Here is a 23,221-nt window from a genome sequence, read left to right on the forward strand (position 1 = left end):
GTACAACACATTTGCATTTCAACCTTTGTAACAGTTAGTTTTCTAACATTTATTCAGATAAAATGTTTATTTAACATTTATGTGCAATATTTTTTTTTTAAGTCCAGTTTTCTTTTTATTATTTTCCTCTGTCTAAGCACATTTTGACAAACCTCTGTTCTAATGTGTCGCTCATCTTCACCGCTCCTCTTTGTCCTCAGACTACCAGCGCTTGATGACGGTGGCAGAGGGCATCACGACGTTGCTGTTCCCATTCCAGTGGCAGCACATCTACCTGCCCATCATCTCGGCACCTTTACACCACCTCCTGGATGCTCCCGTGCCCTTCCTGATGGGCATCCAGCGCAGGGACGGCGCTCAGCGAGCCTCCCTTCACCTGCCGCACGAGGTGAGGAGGTCATTTGAAATTCTCTGTTGCGGCATGTTGTTACATTTCGGATTATGTTCCCCCCCCACATATTTCAAAACACTTCTCAGGTGAAAAATCTTACCACTTGCAGAATATCGAGCTACACACTTGAATAAAAACTGTCTACCTATTTCTTCTTAGGCGAGGGCATATACAGTATATACACACATATCTGAAGGTCGCACATAACCCAAATTTTGCCTTGCTTGAAGCTGCCAAGCCATGGACGGAGTAACTCAGTGTTGGGGCGGTTATTATGTAAATTAGCCCTACTGTTATGTAACCGAAGTGCAGCAGGGCTCGCTCACAGACGCATTTCAAAAATAGGCGGCTAACGAAAGATTTGCTTGGTTGTTAAAGTTCACGTTCGATTTGTGTACAAGCTATTAAAAAGTCCATTTTAAATCATACGTCCCCTTTAAGCATCATTTGTGTTCTTCTTGCGTGATATTCCCTCTTGCATATTTTCCTTGTCCACCCTGCTCACTAATCTAATCAACTGTGCAGCATCACTACATGCTGTGTGAATATCTCGCCCAAGCCTCTTTTAACGTTGCCCGAGAAAGAAGGCAGCAGAGTCGCTGGGGGGGGCTAGATCAAAGCCGCAAAACATGAGCACGAGATACTGAATAATTCATGTGAATTAATCATCACGCTTATTTTCCGTGGTGCAATTTGATGACACGGGGGTGGGAAACAAGCTTCAAAACAAACCAGGAAGTGAAGAGGGTAGGAGGATGAAGCTGAGTAAGGCTGTGTAAGCATGCACCTTCGTTAATCTGGCTGTCAGCAGTCACTGCTCAAGGTTGCGTGGCTACGGACTGAACTGTGCTACTTCGACTCAAAGGGACATTTGGGCAGCATAGCGGAGATGCAGAGTTTGAATCTTGGCTTCGTTGGAATTGATAATGAGCACACTTACCACTTTTGTTTTGAAAAGATAAACTTCTATCCCTGAATAAATGAACAAAACAAACGTGACATTTTGGTTGAGGTGCAGGACATGAGGTCTGTGCTTGTCGTTTATAACTTCGACAATTCTAAACTCGTGCATGGCTGCATGGTTCGACTAGACCGCTTGCCTGTCGTTGCAGAAGATAACGACACCCCCTCCAGCCCTCTACTGATTTTCTCATGTGTACTGTTGTACAAATAGGGTAAGGCAACTTCAGCAAAATACTTGCGGCTAGGTAACACGTAATGTGGCTGGAGGCTAACTCAGGCTACGAAGGAGCGGGGCGTTCGGGCGGCATCTTGGGCCATGTTTCTCCTACTCGGCTGTACGCCAACATTTTAGATGCTGCAATAAGTTCGCTGTGCCGCTGTCTTTTGTGGCAATGTGCTTTCAACAGACTTTGCAGCGTACAGTTTCTTGTTCCGCTTCTGTCGGCGTAAACCCAAACAACGGATAATACAATTTGTTTCTTTTGGACAAACTGTATGTGTGTTATCTTTGTGATGGAAACAAGGGGGAGGGCGGAAGCTACAGATGTTGATGGGGGCAAAACGCAGCAAGAGAGGAAAAATATATATATTGTTTTTTTAATTGTTTACAGTAGGAAAAATCACAAATTTATTATTTTTGAAGTCGTTCCCAATAGAAAACCTGAATGAATCGAAAATATATCGCCCAGTCCTTTTCTGTTTCTCTTCTTGCCGTAGTCGCTCAGATCATCCTCTACTATCCTCTTGGGGTTTATCACGGCAAAATGCCAAGAATCTATTAAGCGGATGGAATTTTTTATCTGGGATCTTAATTGGATGTTTGCCTCCAAGATATCAATGACTGCATTCATCCATCCATCCATCCATCCATTTTCTGAGCCGCTTATCCTCACAAGGGTCGCGGGAGCGCCGGAGCCTATCCCAGCTATCTTCGGGCAGGAGGCGGGGTACACCCTGAACTGGTTGACAGCCAATCGCAGGGCACATACAAACAAACAACCAGTCACACTCACATTAACACCTACGGGCAATTTCGAGTCTTCAATTAACCTCGCATGCATGTTTTTGGGATGTGGGAGGATAGTGGCCGGAGAAAAGCCACGCAGGCACAGGGAGAGCATGCAAACTCCACACAGGCGGGGCCGGGGATTGAACCCAGGTCCTCAGAACTGTGAGGCAGACGTTCTAACCATTCGTCCACAGTGCCGCCAACGACTGCTTTGTTTCATCCAATTTTAATCATCTGATGGGAGAGCTGGTTGAAAAGTCTTTTTCACTGCTTTTCTCTCATTCCTGCATAGGCCAACCTTTGCTTCGTGGACATTGACAACCACTGCGTGGACTCTCCGGAGGGTCTCCCCTCCTTTCCGGACCAAGAAGAGCTGGTCCGGGAACTAAGCGACGTCCTGCAGCGTTTCGGGGTCCCCCTGCAGGGAGGCGCCCTCGCAAAGCCCGCCCCGGCCTCCCCCCAGCTGAGCAACCTGGTCCTGGAGGACCTGATGGAGGACAGAAGGAACGGGAACCTCGGCGGCGAAGAGCTGGAGGTGCTGGAGAGGCTGCAGGCTCTGGCTTGGAGGTGCGGAGGAGACAAGGTGTCGGGCCAAGGGAAGACGCTGGGCCGCGTGTGGGAGGAGGAGGAGGAGACTCTGAGAGTTGCAAAGATGAACATTCAACTAAGGGAGGTGTTTGCCGGACGCTTCGCCGCCATGTTCAGCCGCTACGAGGACTTCGTCATCCACAGCGCGATCGATTTGGATTCCTGGATGAGCAACCGAGAGGGAACGTTCAGCTTTGACAAGGTACAGTGAATCCCCTTTATTGCATGGCGATACATGCAACACCCACCACCCGTGATAGGTCAAAATTCATGATAGAGAGAGAGCATAGAAACTTACCCTAACCCATGGATAATTAAAATTAATAATCTGTAAAAGGTGAAGAATAACGGCAATATTCGCACAGATATTCTGCCGAAAATGGGGGGAAAAAACTAAGTTTGACACATCTGGAGAGTGTAGACGAATTAGTTGTGCAAAAAAGAGGCACAGCATGCTTGCTTCAGGATGTTTAGTTATCGTTTCCAGTTCATGTTTATTGTAAATGTGACACGAAAACAAAAAATAAATAAACATTGTGTATTTAAACACCAAAGGCTTCAACAAAAGTCTTATAGCTTAATGCTGACAGATAATGCGGAAGGCCATAGAAAGGTGAACGGAAATTAGAATAAATGTTAGGTCCTTCTCTGCCTTTTCTTCTCTTACGCTGCATCCCACCCAGGAGATGGCCGTGCTGTGAAAATAATTACTAACACGGAAGTTTTTGGAAGTCTTAAATGCTTGTCAGGTGAAAATTTGTAAGGAGTATTAAAAGTCTTGAACATGGTGGGGAGGGTGGCCGCAAAGGATGAACTCCAATATCGCGAGGGAACGCCATTTGGAACCATTGTACTTGGAACCATGTGCCCCACAGGGAATGGGGGAGAAACAAAAGATTGTTCTTTTATTGTCTGGAATAAAGCACAAATGGTCGCTCCTTTTCCACATGAAAGTTCAGGAAACAAGCGGATCTGCCAGGTTATCAGAGCGCTTTGGATTAATGACAAAAATAATTGTTTCGCACACAAATACCTCTAAGGTTTGGCACTCGCCTAAATGAGGGAGGCGGAGCTCCTCCTTATGTGCACCTAATTGGACTAATTGGCTGCAGGTCATTAAGTGCAGCAGCCAGCAGAGCACACATAAGCAGCGCAGCACATTAATTAACACTCATTACATTCACCTACAGGGCAAATAAAGGCCACGCCCATACCTCCGTATTTTTAACATTTCAGCCAAGTTTTCAAACGTGAGAGAGCCCACACGTTTTAAGGACGACATTTTTTGCGAGTGCTTACTGCTCTTGTCGTGTGTGGCGATGACCAACACAGCGGCACACGTAACGATATCTCCACTGACAATCGCGAGTCTCCTATCAAGACTGCCGAGTGAAAGGCCGCCGCGGCCTCGCCCAAGTTGAGCGGCCTGGTCCTGGAGGACCTGATGGAGGACAATTCACGCCTAACACATTCCCCACTTGCAGGATAACGGGCAAAGGAGTCGGCATCCTGTTGCAACAGATCTGCTAACGTTCTCTTTTTTCTGTACCTTTTCACCCTTCTTTTAACATTTAATATTCTTTTTGCATTGTGCTGAACTGTTTTGCACTATTTACAGTGCTTTAGCAATGGCATTTTTTTGGCAGTCATCAATCAGGAGTAGGGCTGAACGATTTGGGAAAATTGGGAGGTTTTTTTATTTTTTTATTTATTTTAAACAAATATTGAGATTGCGCTTTAGCATGCGATATTTCGGGAGGAAGTTTATCTCCAGCATTATTCACTAAACACAAGAAATACATTGTTTTATAGCATGTCCAACACAACATTGGACCCAGACAACAAATAAACAACTCTTTCCTGTAGGCCAGGCCTAAATGTGATTATGAATTTATGTGAAAAATAAATCTTTGGTTTTACTATTGAATTGTAACAAGAAAATCCAGTCGAATATTGAGTTATTGATTTAACTACACGCCTTGTACAAATGTAATACTGTGCAATGATTCTCTTGTAAGTAGCAGTAGCACTGCTGTCAGTGTCAGCTGACTATGGCGATACAGCGGAGAGTGACAGTTAATGTTCTTGATGAGTCACTTGTTATTTGATAAGCCTCAAAAAGGATCTTAAGGACTTTCTATAGAATTTTCTCAAATGTAAACTTTTTAGTTGAAGATAAACTATCTAAATATTTGGTGGTAATTATTGTAGGCTAACTTTAGCTGTGAGATAAGCAGGACAAAGTGATCGAAATTACATACGGACATAATATTCGCGTCGCCGCACCCTGTTTCATTTAGCCAGATTGTCAATATATGTACAACACGTAGCATCTCATTTAACAATATTTCTTTGTGGCCTTTTTGTATCGCAGGGTGCCTTCCTCTCAGCTCAGCCCGTGAGCCACTTGCACTTCCTGTCCCGCTTCCTGGAGACGTCCATGTTTTCATCTTTTGCCGACGGCAAGGTGATCTCTCGCTGGGCCGACCGCGAGCCGCTGCAGCAGCTCTTTGACAGCCGCCTGGAGAGGGAGCGACTCTACGACACGGACCGGGCCGACTCTCCCGGGAGTCGCTACAGGAAATGCTCCACACTCTTCGAATCAGGTACACTGGAAACGCACAACCGTGACATCCCGCCATACAGTATTCAACTATGAAACGACTATAAGAAACGGGCTGAGTCTGTAAACGCCGGCGGCGAACAGCTTCCGCGTCGTCGGAGGTTTGGCTGCCATCCCAGACGCCTCGCTAAAGCCAGTCCTACTGTACCGAATTGCGTACCTCTTGCGTTTGCATAAAATTTGCTGTCAAGATCTACTGATTAGTCACTGAGAAATCAATCAATCAAGAAAAATGCTGGGGAAATCAATACATATTTCATCACAGTCACCCATCAGGTTGTGTTTGTGCATGAGAACATCAAACTGAATAAAACATTTATCTGATAAACATCAAAGTCAATTAACATAAAAGGCAAAATGAGTGGGATTTGTCTGTTTGGAGGGGGTGGGGCGGGGATAGAAGGGCATTAAAGATGGGGGGGGGGGGGGGGGGGGTGCTAAAGAATGCGATGGGGGATGAGCTGTTTTTGTGTCTCGTCTTCCAATCTGTTCCTCATTTTGCCGTTCTATACATGCTGTGTCAGAAAACCTGTTTAGTCTATACAGCCATTGAATATGGCGTGTATTCTTTTATTTAATTTGAAGCTAAATTAGTATTCAAATGCTGCTTTGACGATCCATCATCTTCTCTGAAAAGGTCTTTGTTGCTCACACGAATGACCAGCGTCATTGTGTTTTCATTGCGCCGGCTTGCAGCTCAGGCCATCGAGCGCAGGCTGCTGAAGGCCGACCACACCGCCATTCACCCGCACCTCCTGGACATGAGGATCGGCCAGGGTCGCCACCAGCCGGGCTACTTTCCCAAGCTGCAGGCCGACGTCCTCGTACACTCGCAAAGCACCAACAAGTGAGTCTTTTATCGAACGACGTTTGAAGCAGCTGTCGATATACATTAGGCAGGATGAATTATCAGTCAAAAAATGATATTCAGTGAGCCCCCATTTAGCGCAGCGTTATGATACGTTCCAAACCCACACGCAATACGTCAAAATCTGTGACATACAGTAGAGATGTTATATTCCACACGCCTTAAACAGATTTTCACTTATTTAAAAAAAACACTTTAAAGTATTCCTTGGCACCTGTTCTCACTCTTGCTCGCACAATTCTGCAAATAAGAGACGGAGTGCTTGCTTCAAGATGTTTACTCGTCACTCCCAATTGACGTATACTCCATAAAACGGAAGCCATAGATAGGCAGGCGAACGGAAATTAGCGTTGATGTTACAGTAATCGTAAACCTTCCAGCAACCGCTGCTTTAACCAAAACGGAGCAGCAACATGTATAAACGGCGCATACAACAAACGAACAAACACATTTTCTGCAGTTCAGGCATTATGTCAACAAACATTTTATTCAGATTTATTAGTAGTGAAAATGGTTAAGGGGAAAAATGTAAGAGTAAAATTTAAGAGTAAAATATTTTAGGGAATGTAGTGGTGTCAAAGTGAAAATTGCCAGAAATATAAATAATGAAGTCAAGTACAGATACCTGTAAATTCTATTCAAGTACTGTAACCAAGTATAGTATTTCTACGGTGTATTTTTCAACACCAAAATGTTCAACCAAACCTTAAACAGCAATGTGGTGTAACAAAGGTCAGCTAGCTTAATGCCAATTTATTATGCAGAATTACAGAGACGGGCTCACTTGGCAGAGCAGGTCGTCCAATGACCGAAGGGTCGGCGGTTGGAATCGTGGCTCTGATTTACCGCTGTCGAAGTGTCCTAGGGCAAGACACTGAACCCTAAAGTGGTCCAAGTGGGCAGCCCAATTGGTGTGTGAATGGGTGAATGCCAACCTCTGTAATGCGCTTTGGGCCCTGTGATGGGTATAAGTGCACTGCATTTACTATTTATTCTCTCTGCCCTCTGGGAGCAGGGACTATTAGTGGAGCTTTGTAGGGGACCTTCTCTGTCTCTCGTTCCTACTCTTAATTCCACTGCATCTACATCCAATAGCTCAGTGTTGCCTGCCATGTTGTGGCACAACACTGAAGGCACACAACTCTACATCTGCATTTGCCTCTACAGTATGCAGTACTGTAAAAACCCATAAAATACTAACAAAAATCCACATTATATAGTAGCGGTGGTGCAACCGAGATTTAGCGGGGGAAGATTGTACTACAGATTGGACGCAAGACTAAATCGGGCTCACAAATCAGCTGGATTGTCTTTTTTGCGGATTGTAAATGGAGGAAGTGCTTTTATATTGCACTTGGCTCGCTCCACTGTACTCACAGCTCGTTTTGCCTCATTCACGGCAAGATTAATGATGACGGCTTAAAGTAAACGACTCATCCACACACCCAAGGAGCTACTTGGGGTACAGTGTGTGTGTTTTAAGCAGGACGCTGGAATCGAACATGAAGTCTTTTGTTCGCAAGACGAACCCGTGACCCTCGTCAAGCTGCTCTATTGTCTTATAAGAATTTATAGACACAAAGTTACACTACATACACGGAGAGTGAGTGAAAATACAGTGATACCTCAAAACATTGCTCGTCCAATTTTTTTCTTTTTTTTTTTTTTGCTTTGATTTGAGAGCAAAAATTTGAGATACAAATGCGAGATTGTGCCAGCCAGCTCAACTCACTTCACAACAAGCAGCAGTTCGGCAGATAGGGAACAATGCTTCAATTACAATTACACGTTGTGTATTTCAGACAACTACATAACTTTGCCTTATACAAAGGTCAGCTATCCTAATGCTAACGCACGATGCAAAACGACATAGGTGGGCTAAGGAAACTAGCATTGATGTTGCAACAAACATTTTGTTGTTGTTTTTTGGTCCTGTAAAAGCTGGCTGCAGCACTTGTATTAGATCTCATTAGATTGCGGTACTGAGTATACGATTGTTTACATGTGAGCAGGCGGTCCAGTCGTGTCACAGCTTCACGCCGATCCGACCCCAGGAGGACGTCGTCAGCAGCAGAACTCTCAGGACCGGACGGCGAACAAAGACAGGTGCTTTGTTTGGCGATCAGACGCAAGCCCGTACATAAACGCTCTTCCTTATATCATTGTTGATGTGGTTTGTTGCGCAGAAGCACACACCGGCAAGGAAGCACCTGAACCAGCTAAAGTTTCTGCACCTGTCGCCTCAAGTCATCGCTCAGACGCACAGGGAGTTTGTTCAAGGGCTGCTGGGCGAGTGCCGACTGAAGGTGAGAGGTCATGATTATCTACAAAAGTCATTATTACCTCTTCCAGGGAGGTTATAGTTGTGTTGGGAATCACTCTCGGTCCACTATATAGTACCCTGTATACTGAGTTTGCCATTTTCTAAAGCTGCCCGAATGTCTAATAGAACTTTTCATAATGTTTGTAAAGAACAGGCACCAGGGTACTTCCGGGTGGCAAATAAAAGCGAAGGAACTGAAAATGATGACAAAAAACTGCCTGCCATGCCTGACATTTTCCCCAAGGTGTTGTATTTGAGTGGACCCTACGCTGTGTTCAAGAAAAGTTGGTTGTTGGTTGACATTTTTCATCACATTTGAAAGGACAATGCCATTATCAAGTATCGGAACTTGATGTCGCCGAGTACTCCAATGTAATGTAAGTACTGATACACTTGGTCTGGGGGAAAAAAAAAAGTGGTAGCGCGTGTCCCTAAAACCAATCGCAGGAATCTGTGGGTGAGGAGTACAAATGGAGTTGATGTCATAAATAGTTAAGACGATCACAAGACTGCCTGATAGCAGAGCAGCCACTTTGAATGGGACAGACTGGCAATCAAACCTCTGTCATTAGGTTTGTGGAAGACATTTTCTTACAAGTGAGTTATGTATAAAATGTCTGCTTGGGTGCTCTTTGACTAATTTAGCGAAACATTTCCAAGTCATTTACTCCGTTTTCTCGATTGCTCTGCCTTGGTCAAATGACATAAAAGGGTTTGTTAACCAATGGTGCCATTGGAGCTCTTGCCACCCGGAAGTATTTGCGTAAAGGTCTGTTGTTTACAAACATTCAGAATTGCTCTAGGGAACTCACAAATAAATCTTCCCCGCTTCCGTAGACCAAACGTATGTTGATGGAGAGGATGGGGAAGGAGAGTGCGGAAGTGGGGCAGGGGGAGGCCAACATCAGCGGCCTGCAGGAGAACACGCTGATCCACGGTCTCTCCGACCTACTGGAGAGAACTTGGGGCCACGGTCTGCAGATGAAACAGGTCAGACGTGATCACTTACCCTCGCGCTAACGTCATGAAAATGATGTCGACACACTCACTGAGACGTCATGCTCTAGTAAATACAAGGGTTAATGTGTGTAAACAGGGCAAGTCAGCTCTGTGGTCCCACATGCTTCACTACCAGGCGGCCTTGCCGAAAACTGAGGTGCCTGCTGAGTCTCCAGGTAGGAAGGAATGGGATGATATGCTGTTATGCATGTCCGTCATCTAGTATAGTCCGTCGTTCATTGCGTCTCTAAACGAGAGGCTGTTTCTGATTTCTGTCCAATACGTTCAAGGCACAGAGCAGAGAACACATGATGACGGCGCTTTCCTTCTAAGAGGGTCCTTGGTGCAAGATATGAGGTAACAAAAGAATTGGATGCTAGGTGTATCACTGACGATAAGCTGACAATGCTAATGAGAAAACTAAAAAAAAAAAAAAAAAAAAAGCCTCAATAAATGAAGGTGGGTGAGAGGCTTTATCTACAAAAGCTATTATTACCTCTCCGTGACATGTTTTATTATTTGAAAAATGTTACCGTGATCAACAGCGACATGACAATTGATAACGAAACATGACATACTCAACGTACTCGGAAGTGTGCATCATTTTTTCTTTTTTTTTGTTTTCTTTCAGGTTTATCCAGGCGATGAGCGAGGGTCTGTCCGAGGTGGGACAAGCCCGGGCTTGGATCAGCTTGGCCCTGGAGAAAAAGATGCTCTCGCAACACCTTAAAGAGCTGCTCACAAACCAGGAGTTGCTTAGGTAAACACTTGAGTTCCAATCAATCCTTTCACCTGCTGGTTTTTTCTCTGGTGCCTCTTTTGACCTTGTTTGCTGTTGTTTGTCCGCGCAGACAGTTATATAAGCCTCACGCCTTCGTCCTCTGCGAGGAAGAACGAGAGCAGTTTCTATTCCACCTTCTGTCTCTCAACACGGTGGACTACCTCTGCTTCACGCACGCCTTCGCCTCCATCAGTGAGTCGATACATACAGAACTCCCCTTAAAAGCAGAAAAACACCTAGATTATCAAGTTCGAATAATGGTTTGGACAAGCTTTGATTGTTGGAAATAAAGATCACTGGCTTCTCGGCAGACATTTCCTATCGCGTGGCCATCATCCCCATGAAGAAGCTGAGCATCGCAATGGCGACCGTCAATCCGTGGGTGTGCTTGTCTGGTGAAATGGGAGATTCGGGAGTGAGACACATCCCCAAGAATACGCAGGAGATCTTTTTCCAGGTTTGTATCCACACATGGGCAGTAAGAACTAATAATGAAAGAATTAAGAACGATAAATCCAACAGCATTCTTTTCACCATGATGACATCATTAGAGCCAAAGTTATAGGAGTCGATCTCGTAATACAGTGCTGCCTTGACTTACGAGTGCCCCAACTTACAAGTTTTTCTCGCTTTGAGTTGTGAGCCAAAATTGGAGGTACGAGGAAGCTTCAGATCCGTCGTCACCCGAGTGAATCGAAATTGGCCGACCCAACTCCCGCTCCCGATGGCACTTACTAGGCCCCGCCCCTTAAAGGCACACATCCAACACATGAATACTACAGTATCCACAGTTATAAGACTTTATAAAAGTTGTTTGTTTATTTCATTATTTAACCCTTGAGAAAATATTGGCTGAGCCGGGGTAAACAGGCAACGGGCCTATTCAAGGTTGGTTCCCTAGAAAAAAAATGAAAGAAAAATTGGAAAGATCAGGGGGAAAAAAAAAATCTGTGAATAGGTGAATCCACGGGTGTCAAACGGTGAGTATGCGGGGGTCCACGGCACAGTTGTATTTTTCTAACAAAAACTATTGGGCATTTTGGGCGGGCTAGAATGGATTATTGACAATTCAATGAATTTCCATCCATCCATCCATTTTCTACCGCTTATCCGGGTCGGGTCGCGGGGGCAGTAGCTTTAGCAGGGACGCCCAGACTTCCCTCTCCCTAGCCACTTCATCCAGCTCTTCCGGGGGGATCCCGAGCCGTTCCCAGGCCAGCCGAAGGACATAGTCTCTCCAGCGTGTCCTGGCTCGTCCCCGGGGTCTCCTCCCGGTGGGACGTGCCCGGAACACCTCACCAGGGAGGCGTCCGGGAGGCATCCGAATCAGATGCCCCAGCCACCTCATCTGGCTCCTCTCAATGCGGAGGAGCAGCGGCTCTACTCTGAGATCCTCCCGGATGACCGAGCTTCTCACCCTATCTCTAAGGGAGAGCCCGGACACCCTGCGGAGGAAACTCATTTCGGCCGCTTGTATCCGGGATCTTGTTCTTTCGGTCACGACCCACAGCTCATGACCATAGGTGAGGGTAGGAACGAAGATCGACCGGTAAATTGAGAGCTTCGCCTTTCGGCTTAGCTCCTTCTTTACCACAACGGACCGATACAATGTCCGCATCACTGCAGACGCTGCACCATCCGCCTGTCGATCTCCCGTTCCATTCTTCCCTCACTCGTGAACAAGACCCCAAGATACTTGAACTCCTCCACTTGGGGCAGGATCTCATCCCCGACCTGGAGAGGGCATGCCACCCTTTTCCGACTGAGGACCATGGTCTCAGATTTGGAGGTGCTGATTCTCATCCCAGCCGCTTCACACTCGGCTGCGAACTGCTCCAGTGAGAGTTGGAGGTCACGGCTTGATGAAGCCAACAGAACCACATCATCAGCAAAAAGCAGAGATGCAATACTGAGGCCACCAAACCGGACCCCCTCTACGCCTTGGCTGCGCCTAGAAATTCTGTCCATAAAAGTTATGAACAGAATCGGCGACAAAGGGCAGCCTTGGCGGAGTCCAACCGTCACCGGGAACGAGTCCGACTTACTGACGGATATGCGGAACAAACTCTGACTTCTGTCGTACAGGGACAGAACAGCCCGTATCAGGGGGTTCTGTACCCCATACTCCCGAAGCACCCTCCACAGGACTCCCCGAGGGACACGGTCGAACGCCTTCTCCAAGTCCACAAAACACATGTAGACTGGTTGGGCGAACTCCCATGCACCCTCGAGGACCCTGCCACCGAGGCGCTTTTTTAACTACCTCGGTGACCTCAAACCCAGAGATAGGAGAACCGCCTCAGAGAACCCACACTCTGCTTCCTCATGGGAAGGCGTGTCGTTGGAATTGAGGAGGTCTTCGAAGTATTCTCCCCACCGACTCACAACGTCCCGAGTCGAGGTCAGCAGCGCCCCATCCCCACTATACACAGTGTTGGTGGTGCACTGCTTTCCTCTCCTGAGACGTCGGATGGTGGACCAGAATTTCCTCGAAGCCATCCGGAAGTCTTTCGCCATGGCCTCACCGAACTCCTCCCATGCCCGAGTTTTTGCTTCAGCGACCACCAAAGCTGCATTCCGCTTGGCCAGCCGGTACCCATCAGCTGCCTCAGGAGTCCCACAGGCCAAAAAGGCCCGATAGGACTCCTTCTTCAGCAATCCTTCTTGAAGTGCCGCCACGACAGGCACCGACCACCTTACGGCCACAGCTCCGGTCGGCCGCCTCAGCAATGGAGGCGCGGAACATGGTCCACTCGGACTCGATGTCCCCCGCCTCCCCCGGAACATGAGCAAAGTTCTGTCGGAGGTGGGAGTTGAAACTCCTTCTGACAGGGGATTCCGCCAGACGTTCCCAGCAGACCCTCACAATACGTTTGGGCCTGCCACGTCGGACCGGCATCTTCCCCCACCATCGAAGCCAACTCACCACCAGGTGGTGATCAGTTGACAGCTCCGCCCCTCTCTTCACCCGAGTGTCCAAGACATGCGGCCGCAAGTCCGATGACACGACCACAAAGTCGATCATCGAACTGCGACCTAAGGTGTCCTGGTGCCAAGTGCACGTGTGGACACCCTTATGCTTGAACATGGTGTTCATTATGGACAATCCGTGACGAGCACAGAAGTCCAACAACAGAACACCGCTCGGGTTCTGATCGGGGGGGGCCGTTCCTCCCAATCACGCCCTTCCAGGTCTCACTGTCATTGCCCACGTGAGCATTGAAGTCCCCCAACAGAACAATGGAGTCCCCAGTGGGAGCGCTCTCCAGCACCCCCTCCAAGGACTCCAAAAAGGGTGGGTACTCTGAACTGGTGTTTGGTGCATAGGCACAAACAACAGTCAGGACCCGTCCCCCCACCCGAAGGCGGAGGGAGGCTAGCCTCTCGTCCACCGGGGTGAACCCCAACGTACAGGCGCCGGGGGGCAATAAGTATACCCACACCTGCTCGGCGCCTCTCACCGTGGGCAACTCCAGAGTGGAAGAGAGTCCAACCCCTCTCGAGAGGACTGGTACCAGAGCCCAAGCTGTGTGTGGAGGCGAGTCCGACTATATCTAGTCGGAACTTCTCGACCTCACACACCAGCTCGGGCTCCTTCCCTGCCACAGAGGTGACATTCCACGTCCCTAGAGCCAGCTTCTGTAGCCGGGGATCGGATCGCCAAGGTCCCCGCCTTCGGCCACCGCCCAGCTCACACTGCAACCGACCCATATGGGGTCAATGAATTTCAAAGGGGAATTGATTTGATACCCGAGTAAATTGAGCTTGGTCACGCAACGAATTAGATTCCTATGTCAAGGTACCACTCTATTATGATCAAATAAGATTTTTGGTACAAATTTGCGGATGAAGATTCTAAATTGTCCATAGATGTGAGCGGTTGTTTGTCTCTATGTACGTGCCCTGTGATTGGCTGGCAACCATTCTTGGGTGTACGTAGCTTGCCTGTCGCCCAACGTCAGCTGTGATAGGCTCCCGCTCGCCCGCCACGCTAATTAGGACAAGCGCTACAGAAGCTAATGGAAAACCGGTGGCTGGGCTAGCGTTATTCTACATGTTTGCATAATGATAAACCAGCTGGAAAGCCTCCAAGAGACACTCCAGCCTCACATCTCGTTCCGCTTGCTGCTTCCAGTGTAAGAACCTGGGCCGACTGAGCACTTTGCAGCTGGGACAGGAGAACTCGGGCCTGCTGGCAAAGTGTCTCATCGACTGCGTGATGGTCTACAATGAGGTCACGGGCCACACGTACAAGTAAGAATAAGACTCCGTCTTTGAATGCTACATGCGTCTCAATTAAGCAGAATAAGCAAAGTCCTCATCTTTGGGTCATTTACTTTCATCATTCAACTGTTAAGGGATCTGGACCATTTTCACGCTTCTTGTTTGGCTCACTAGCCACAACATTAGGTACGCCTGCACAATCTAATGAGATCCAGTACGAGAGCTGTATCACATACTCAGTCTTTACAGAGATAAGAAAGCTCATTTTTAATTTAATTAGAGAAAAAAAAAAAAAAACATCAGGAAAAGCCTCCTAGAACAGGTGAAATTTATTTGGGGTTAATCAGAGGCACTTTAAATGGTGGCAGGTGTGTGCTGACTCATTTCACATCAGTTTGTTTGGTTAAATCTTAACACTGCCACGGCCCCACTTATAAGAGGGTGTGCACACTTGTGCAAACACGTTATCTTAGTTATTTATTACATCCCTTCTCAAAAAAAAAAAAAATATTTTTTGGTAAATGTCACCTTGATGGTGGAAATGTTTTTGGAAATGAATTATCTCGATCTCATTTTATTATATCACAAAAATCTGGCATTTGAAAAGGGGCGTGTAGACTTTTCATGTCCACTGGATTTGAAATGACAAAAAGAAAAAGTCATAATTTGATGGTTAAAAAGAGGATTAACACATTTCATTTATTTTGTTTTCATTATTTTTTCAGAAATATTTATTCTATTCTGTTGCTATATCTCTTTGCATCTAAATAAATAAAGTCAATTTATTTGTAAAATCCTGTTAAAATTCCAGCGTCATTCATTCTCATAATATCACAACTTCATTTTTGGTTTTTTTCTCCCTTTTCTTTTCAGTATGGCCCTTCGATTATCATATAACTGTCAAAAGTGAGCGTTTTTGAGAATAGCTATAATTCTGAATCGTGTTTGTTTGTACACCTAATAACAACAACAAATAGTTTGCCCATTTCTTTTTTCTTTTTTTATTTTTTTTGCGTTTTCCGGTTGTGGTTCTTGAATGCGCACGGTTCTCCCTGCCAGGTTCCCGTGCGGCCGATGGTTGGGGAAAGGCGTGGGCGACGGCAGCCTGGAGCGAGTCCTCATCGGCCAGTTGGTGTCACCTGGCGGGGAGGAGGATTCCGGAAGGTGGACGGGGACGCCGCCGGAGCTGGCCTCGCCTTCCCAGGGTGTTCGCGCTGTGCTGGGATCTCTCGGGAACCGGACGAGTACGTACTGAAAAATACTCTTTAACTACGTGATGGGTTTTACGGTCTGAACAGCGACCCCTGTCCTCACCCTCCCGCTTTCTCGTGTTTCTAAGTGCGCCCTCGTGTTCGTCTCTTGACAGGAGTGCTGTCTGTCGAAGTCCACGAAGACATGAGGGAGGCGGCAAATAACCTCGTCAAGCACTTCCACAAACCTGAACAAGAGGTGTGCATTTGTGTGATATCATTTATAATCAGTGACATGTTGTCCAAAAATCACTCGAGTTAGCGCCAACTGGAACGTCAAAATCCACCAAAACCATTTGGAACAACATGATGTTTACAATGTTTGTGTATGATATAGCAAATAATTGTCTGTGGTCTCCTTTGCGAGAAGCTTGCAGTGAAATCGTCTCTCTTTGCCGCGTTCCCTTCCGGCAGAGAGGCAACCTGACAGTGTTGCTGTGCGGCGAGGGAGGTCTGGTGCCCTCTCTGGAGAAGTTTCTCCTGCACGGCTTCAAGTGCAGCCGTCTCTTCCAGAGAAACGTCTTTGTTTGGGACTTTGTAGGTGAGAACTGTGGGCATCGGCGTAACCTGGGCGCAACGCAAATTAATTCAGTTCTGTTCCGCTTTAACTTCACACTTAGACTAAGGCCGGATTTACACTGCATTGATCGGGTGGCACAATTCCGTTTTTGGGAGAGTGTGAGAGATTTTTGCATGAGTTCTTGGTGTGAGTGAAATTTTTTTATTTTTTATTTTTTTATGTATGTGAGTGTGATTGTTTTTAATTTTTTTTTTCTGTGTGCTTTTGGGAGATGTGTATGTGTGTGTTTAAGAGTTTTTGGATGAATGTAAGAGTTTCTTTAGTGTGCGTGTGTGTGACCATTTTGTGTGAGTTTGAGGTTTCTTGGTGTATGTCAGATGTTTCTAAGAGAGAGAGAGATTTTAACCTGTGAGAGATTGTCATTTTTTTGTCTTTTTAGTGCAGGTATGAAGTTTTTGGTGAATGTGAGACGTTTTATTCGTGTGAGTGAATGGTTTTTGGTGTATGTGATATTTTTTAGGGCTTTATGTGAGTTTTTTTTTGGGTGTTTTCTACATTTTTTTTAGGGTGTGTGAGTGTTTTTGGTGCATAAGAGATTTTAATTTTTTTTTTGGTAAGTGAGAATTTTTTGTCAATTTCTTGGCTTGTGAGAGGTTTTTTTGGTGCATGTGAGAAGTTAATGGTGGATGTGAGAGGCTTTTTGTGTGTGTGAGAAGTTTTTTGTGTCAAAGTTTTTTTTAGTGTATGTCATATTTTTTGGTTGTTAGAATGTTTGGATGTGTGTGTAAGGTTTTTGGCGCATGTGAGAACTTGTATATGAAAGTGTATTCGAGAGGTTTTTGCGTATTTGTGTGTGTGTAAGGGTTTTTTTTTTTTTTCTTTAGGTGTATCTAACAGTTTTTGTTTTTTTTGCATGTGACAGGTTCATTTGTTGTGTGTGGAAGTTTTTTGTGTGTGTTACATTATTATTTTTTTTTGCCACATGTGAGAGTTTTTTGGGTGCGTGTTAGGGGTAAACGTTATTTTTGGCATGTACGACACCTCATACATATGGGATGTTTCACTTGAAATGTACTTGGCAATAGAATAAAAATGGCAATTGGGCATGCAGTGTAAATCTATCTTAAAGTACAGTACGGGTGTCTCTTTGTCTCAGAAAAGGCCGTGGTTTCCATGGAGACGGCCGACCAGCCGGGCAACCCGCCGGGTTCCATGCTGATCAAGGAGCCGCCTTGCGACTTGCTCTGCCACTACGTCAACTCCATCAGCGCCTCGCCGCGAAACATTGGGAAAGAGGGCAAGTTCCAGCTGCTGGTTTGCCTCGGAGTCAGGTGAGTGGCGCCGCAACACGCACACTTAAGACGCATTTCTGTGAGGGGAAATTTAGCGAGCGCATCCTTAGCCCTGTGTCAGGTACTATTTGATTCGGTTTGACATTTGACAGTAATAGAAAATACCCTAAACATCATTCTGTCTCCCTGAAATTTGCCGACTTTCCCTAAACCGACCCAAAATACACAAAAATGGAAATATTTATGAATGTCATTCTTTTATATAAGTACACTCTTGTAAAACCTTTTTTGGATTAGACCTGCGTCTGTGACAATGGAGTTTAAATCCAACCTTTGCGGATTACCATGACCAAGATGACTGAGAATCTACAGATATAAAGAACAGAAAATGCCATTTTTAGCACAAACATTAGTATTTTTTGATATTGTAATAGGAAGTTAATAATGACTTTTTAACTAAAAAAAAAAACACAATTATGTTATTAGGCTAACAATACTTTTGTAGCTTTTTGTAGTTAGTGTAACTATGCATAATTTATTTTATTGATCTATTTTATTGATCAATGTCCAAACCGATTGCAACAGAATCCTGAGGAATTCTGACAATACAATGATTACCATTCACATTCGAAGGATAACGGCTGCCTTTTTATCGACATGCAACAATAGAGTTTGCGTTTTATTATTATAGTGAACCCCCATTTGCCATGGTAAATGTAATAAATAAACTTTTTGGTTTTTTAAATATAAATGTACCCCCTTCACACGCTTTAAACACATTTAAATTTATTAAAACACACTTTTTAAAGTATTTCTTAACACTTGTGCTCACTCTCTCATTCGCAGTTTGCCTAATTAGCGGCCAAGCATGCTTGCTTCAAGTTTATTTCTTACTTAAAATGTCATCTAACTAAAGTCCGCTAGCTTAATGCTAACATATAATGGGAAACACCATAGACGGGATATCGTAAATTAGCAGAGCAAAACCTATGTCCAGTAGGTATTCAATGTCTAACCAGCTGACCTGTCCTCCTCTTAGGGACCGCCTCCTCTCCCAGTGGCTCCCCCTACTGGCCGAGTGCCCCCTAACATCGCGGACCTACGAGGACGGCGCCCTAATGCGCGACTGCGCCGCCGTGCGCTCGCTCTCGCGCATCCTGCACACGCTCAACGAGTTCGCCGTCACGCTGGAGACGTCGCTGGTCAAAGGCGTGGCCCTCTGACGCCCTCACCCGGACGTCGCCACGCTGGTTCCTGAACTCCTCGTTTGCTGTATTTAAAAAAAAGGCGCCCGTGGACAGAAATGACGCCATGTGAGCTCCAAACCTTTTGCCTTGTAAATGTCTTTACACTCTTTATCTGCTTCGTGAAGTAGTCGGATCCTCCTTTGTGTCATTACACTGTGAAAAAAAACTAATAATAATAGTTAATGAAAAAAAAAAAACAAGAATCCTCGGACAGAAGTTGTAATTCACAACCTCACATGGGCCGTGTTTGTTTTCCTAGCTCATACCGACCGAGTAGACGCTCGGGGAAAAAGTACATTGTTGTTCCTCCTTTTGTAGCCTTGATGCTTCACTTTTCCGCTTCAAACTACAGTGGCACCTTGACTTACAAGTTGAATGCGTTCCGTGGCCAAGCTCATAGCTTCATTTACTTGTATGCCAAATCAGTTTTTTCCCTTTGTCATTAATTGAAATGTCATGAATGTAAAAAACAACCAAAACACAATCAGAGAATGCTAAGAAGAAACACATGGGTTTTATAAAGTGTAATTACTGTACGTACTGTAGTATTGATTGATTCAGTTAAATCTTTTATTTCGAACATGCGAACGGTGAAATCAAAACAAATCAAACCATCAAAAATGTAAAAAAAAAAATCTAATTACATGTTCAAAAAGGCGTAGGAAGTAAAAACGTTTTCACTCTGAACCCCATCTCTACTTCCTTTACATGAACATCGATATAATTGTCGTAGTTGTAACAATAATAATCGTGGTCATTTTCATATTTTATCAATAACGGTACAGACCTGGCCCACTGAATTTCCTTTTGAAATTCAATTAATTTTACTTATGAGTATTTGAATTATTGGCAGTTGTTATCAATCGAAAGGTCGTAAGTGTTTCTACGAAAGAAAAAAAATACATTCTAAAGTAATTTATTTCCAACGTTTAATGCCACATTGTCTTTACCGTTAGGCATCCAAAATGAAGTCTTTGCTGTTATTGATCAAGTTTTATGAACATGACCCATGTAACACATCCTTAATCCTAGATACAGTAATACAATAAAACAATTGATCATATCAGTGTCAGCAATATCGCAGATATTTCCGGAACAAAAAAGGCTGCGTGTGAGCGTCCGGGCGTGAGTTGTGGCCTACAGCAGCTCATTGCCAGTCTTCTCATTTTGTATTTGTAAAATGGCTGAAAGTGCGAGGGCATTACAGTACCTTCATTTTATCTGGGACAAATTTTATCCCGTATGAGACTAGGGGCAGCAAAAAAAAATGTGTTTTAAATGAAGCGCTGCGGCCAATTCGAGACTGTGGAGCATAATGCAGCACGGTCTGAAGCAAAGCATTAATGTCAAACCCGGGCTCAAAAATTCAAGGTATGCAATAGCCGAGTGTCAAGGTTACAAAAGCATTTACTGGGCATCATCCGAGTGCCAAACAATACACAAGAAATTACAATATGGCGGAAAACTTCATTGATTTCAGGAGTTCAAATCAAAAAGTGAAACTCCAATGTTGTTATTGATATAAATGAACATTTTTGTGATTTAGATTTTGTCATTTCATTTTCGTGATTGAACCTTACCAACTACCAAAAACCTCAAATTTAGCATCTCACCGAAATGTTCGTGTCCAAACTGTGCATAACGTTACAGTAGCTTACAGCAATATAAAATCTAGTTTTTAGGAGTAAAATCTCTCTTTTAAAAACAATTTTTTTTAGGTGGTATTTGAGGTAAAAACTTCGACCACCACTGGTCCAATATATTGGTTTTGCTTTTTAAATGGAGCGACTGAAATCAGTGAACTTTTCAAGCGTGTGCTCACCAATAATGTGCTATGTTTTCCTGGCGTGTGTACTTAAACCCTGACAGTGTTAACACTCCTCCTACTGTTGTTGCTTGCGCTCTCTCGACTTTAAAATGGAACAAACGCATGGCCAAATCTGTTAGTTTTGTCTCTCGTGTGTCGTGATCCCCCCGACTAGCAGGACTCGGGCCTTATTCGCTTCTTTTCCACGCTTCTTATGCTGTCTGCACACTTTTTTTTTTTTTTTTTTTGTGTTGATCAGAATCAAAATAGTTCAGGTCCACTCTCTTCTTCCCGTTGTAAATATGTTTGCCTCATCTAATAATCTCTCAATGTTCAATGTCATATTCCTTTGAAAAGGCATCACGTTTGTGTCAAATTTACAGATTATGATCCTGTGGATGGTGGTGGTCCTGCTGTTTGTTTTACACGAAAGTGTTAAAAGCACTACATTGTAAAAAACTACAACATATTATATAGTGAACCCCCGTTTATTGTGGAGGACACGTTCCAGATCCACGTTAAAATCCCTGATGCACAGTTCTCCAAATAAGTACATTTAAAATGTTCCTATATTTTCGTCTGCCACTAGCTTAATGCTAACATATAATGTGAAACGCCCTAGACGGGCTAACAGAGGTTAACATAGATGTACACAGTAATTATAACCTTTCAACCTTCTGCTCCTTGAACACGCGGCGCAGCAACGCATATGTACAAAGGTGCACACATTCTAATCGCATAAGTGCTTAAGTAATTCATTAACGTTTTCGTAAAACAAGAAAACAAAACAAAAAACAAAGCAAAGTCCAGTTTCCTTGAGTCAACCTTTGCATATCCCCATGATCCGGATGACTGCGAATCTACACGGAAATAAAGAAAAAATAAAACACAATGTTTAGCTACATCATCGATATCGTGAAGTTCAAAATTACATCGGTAATTTCGGCTAACAGTATTCTCTGCTCTGTGGGAATAATGCCGATTACTGGATCTTAGTTGGGGACCTTCTCTGCAAATTCTTCTCCCTCTTAAATGTGCTGCATGTCTTCCAGTAGCGTTCAGTGCTGCCCGGCATGTTGTGGCACAACCTGATACTACACTGAACGCGCGCGGCCCTAAATTCGGACTTGCCTGTACACCGTAAAAACACATTTAAAACGATTGCTTAAAAATCGGCGATGTAGCGGGGGCGAGAACGATGCATCGCGATGTGGCGATGGTTCACTGTATTGCGTTTAATTTACCAGTTAAGAAACGTCGTCTTCTCCTGCGCTGTCCCGTAAGCACTATGTAACCACTATTGTCATTTAAATACCGATTAGAGAGAGCAATAAATGATGGTTATTTATGAAAATGTAGTGTCACAAATTAAAGTTACTAATAAAAAAGTGGAATGTGTTTGGTATCGTTTTTTTTCTGTCTCCTCATCTACTCTCCTTCAATCTGTTTTGTCGAGTCCAGTGGTGCCTTGACGTACGAATAGAATTTGCTCTGGAACCGAGCTCGTGTTGGATGTGTGCCTTGAAGGGGCGTGGCCTATTGAAGGCTCGCCAATGCTGCAATACTGTCAGCATGCATGACAGGAATCCATAACTGCAAGCACGGCGTGATGCAATCTGATCAATGAGCAAAGGACGCTTTCGAGAAGTGATCCATCGTGCATATTTGAATGTTTTTGTAAATAATGCATACATAAATCTACAATGCTTTGCAAATATATCAGACGGCCTCTCGTGAAGGGACCGACCGATCTTTTTTTTTTTTTTTAAACGTGAAATAGCACATTTTAAAATCCATTAGCATTAAAAATATCGCGTTGGTTGCAGAGCTTTCACATACTTGTGTATTAACCCTTAGAGAATGAGAAAGAATTACTTTTGTAATTTTTGGGATTATGATAAATGGTTCCATACATCTCCCTAATTATTCAAACAGTTTGGCGTTGGAAACGTTTGAAGCGGCGGAGAAATGTGGCAGGACGAGGCTAATATGTAAATTGCATCACACAATAACAGCTGAATGTGCAGTTCAACGTCGTATAAAGTATTAGGAAGCACAACTGATTTGCATATGAAAGGCGTTTAATAGATGAGAAGAAAGGAATTTCAAATGACCCTCCCGTAGGCCCCACTTTTTCCACGTTGCGCCTCCCATGGGGAACACACGGAAAACCGATGCGCTTCTGTGTAATCGTGGACTTGTGGAGTCCATTATTATTATATTTCAAACATAAAGACAGACTATGGAAGAATAGCTATGGTTTAATGATATCTGTGCCTTCTGAGTTTGAATTAGAATTTCAAGCACTGAATTTCTTCAGCATCAAAATCAAATTG

The 23,221-nt window shown here is 44.6% G+C and overlaps 1 protein-coding gene across 1 annotated transcript in view; it reads left to right on the forward strand.

The window, feature by feature from the left end:
* The window catches only part of LOC133477983 (DENN domain-containing protein 5B-like), a 31,771-nt gene extending 9,488 nt beyond the window's left edge, over positions 1-22,283 (forward strand). Inside the window, exons 4-21 of the mRNA XM_061773434.1 lie at positions 201-388; positions 2,656-3,153; positions 5,326-5,557; positions 6,271-6,421; positions 8,455-8,548; positions 8,629-8,748; positions 9,603-9,755; positions 9,862-9,940; positions 10,055-10,121; positions 10,396-10,524; positions 10,616-10,737; positions 10,857-11,002; positions 14,681-14,799; positions 15,829-16,013; positions 16,136-16,218; positions 16,434-16,560; positions 17,696-17,870; positions 18,871-22,283. Of these exons, the coding sequence (XP_061629418.1) occupies positions 201-388; positions 2,656-3,153; positions 5,326-5,557; positions 6,271-6,421; positions 8,455-8,548; positions 8,629-8,748; positions 9,603-9,755; positions 9,862-9,940; positions 10,055-10,121; positions 10,396-10,524; positions 10,616-10,737; positions 10,857-11,002; positions 14,681-14,799; positions 15,829-16,013; positions 16,136-16,218; positions 16,434-16,560; positions 17,696-17,870; positions 18,871-19,054 (2,852 nt within the window). The 3' untranslated portion in view covers positions 19,055-22,283. The remainder of the gene's footprint in view (positions 1-200; positions 389-2,655; positions 3,154-5,325; positions 5,558-6,270; positions 6,422-8,454; positions 8,549-8,628; positions 8,749-9,602; positions 9,756-9,861; positions 9,941-10,054; positions 10,122-10,395; positions 10,525-10,615; positions 10,738-10,856; positions 11,003-14,680; positions 14,800-15,828; positions 16,014-16,135; positions 16,219-16,433; positions 16,561-17,695; positions 17,871-18,870) is intronic.
* Positions 22,284-23,221: the final 938 nt, after the last annotated feature.

This window comes from Phyllopteryx taeniolatus, chromosome 5 (assembly GCF_024500385.1).
Source record: "Phyllopteryx taeniolatus isolate TA_2022b chromosome 5, UOR_Ptae_1.2, whole genome shotgun sequence".
Classification (NCBI taxonomy): Eukaryota; Metazoa; Chordata; class Actinopteri; order Syngnathiformes; family Syngnathidae; genus Phyllopteryx; species Phyllopteryx taeniolatus.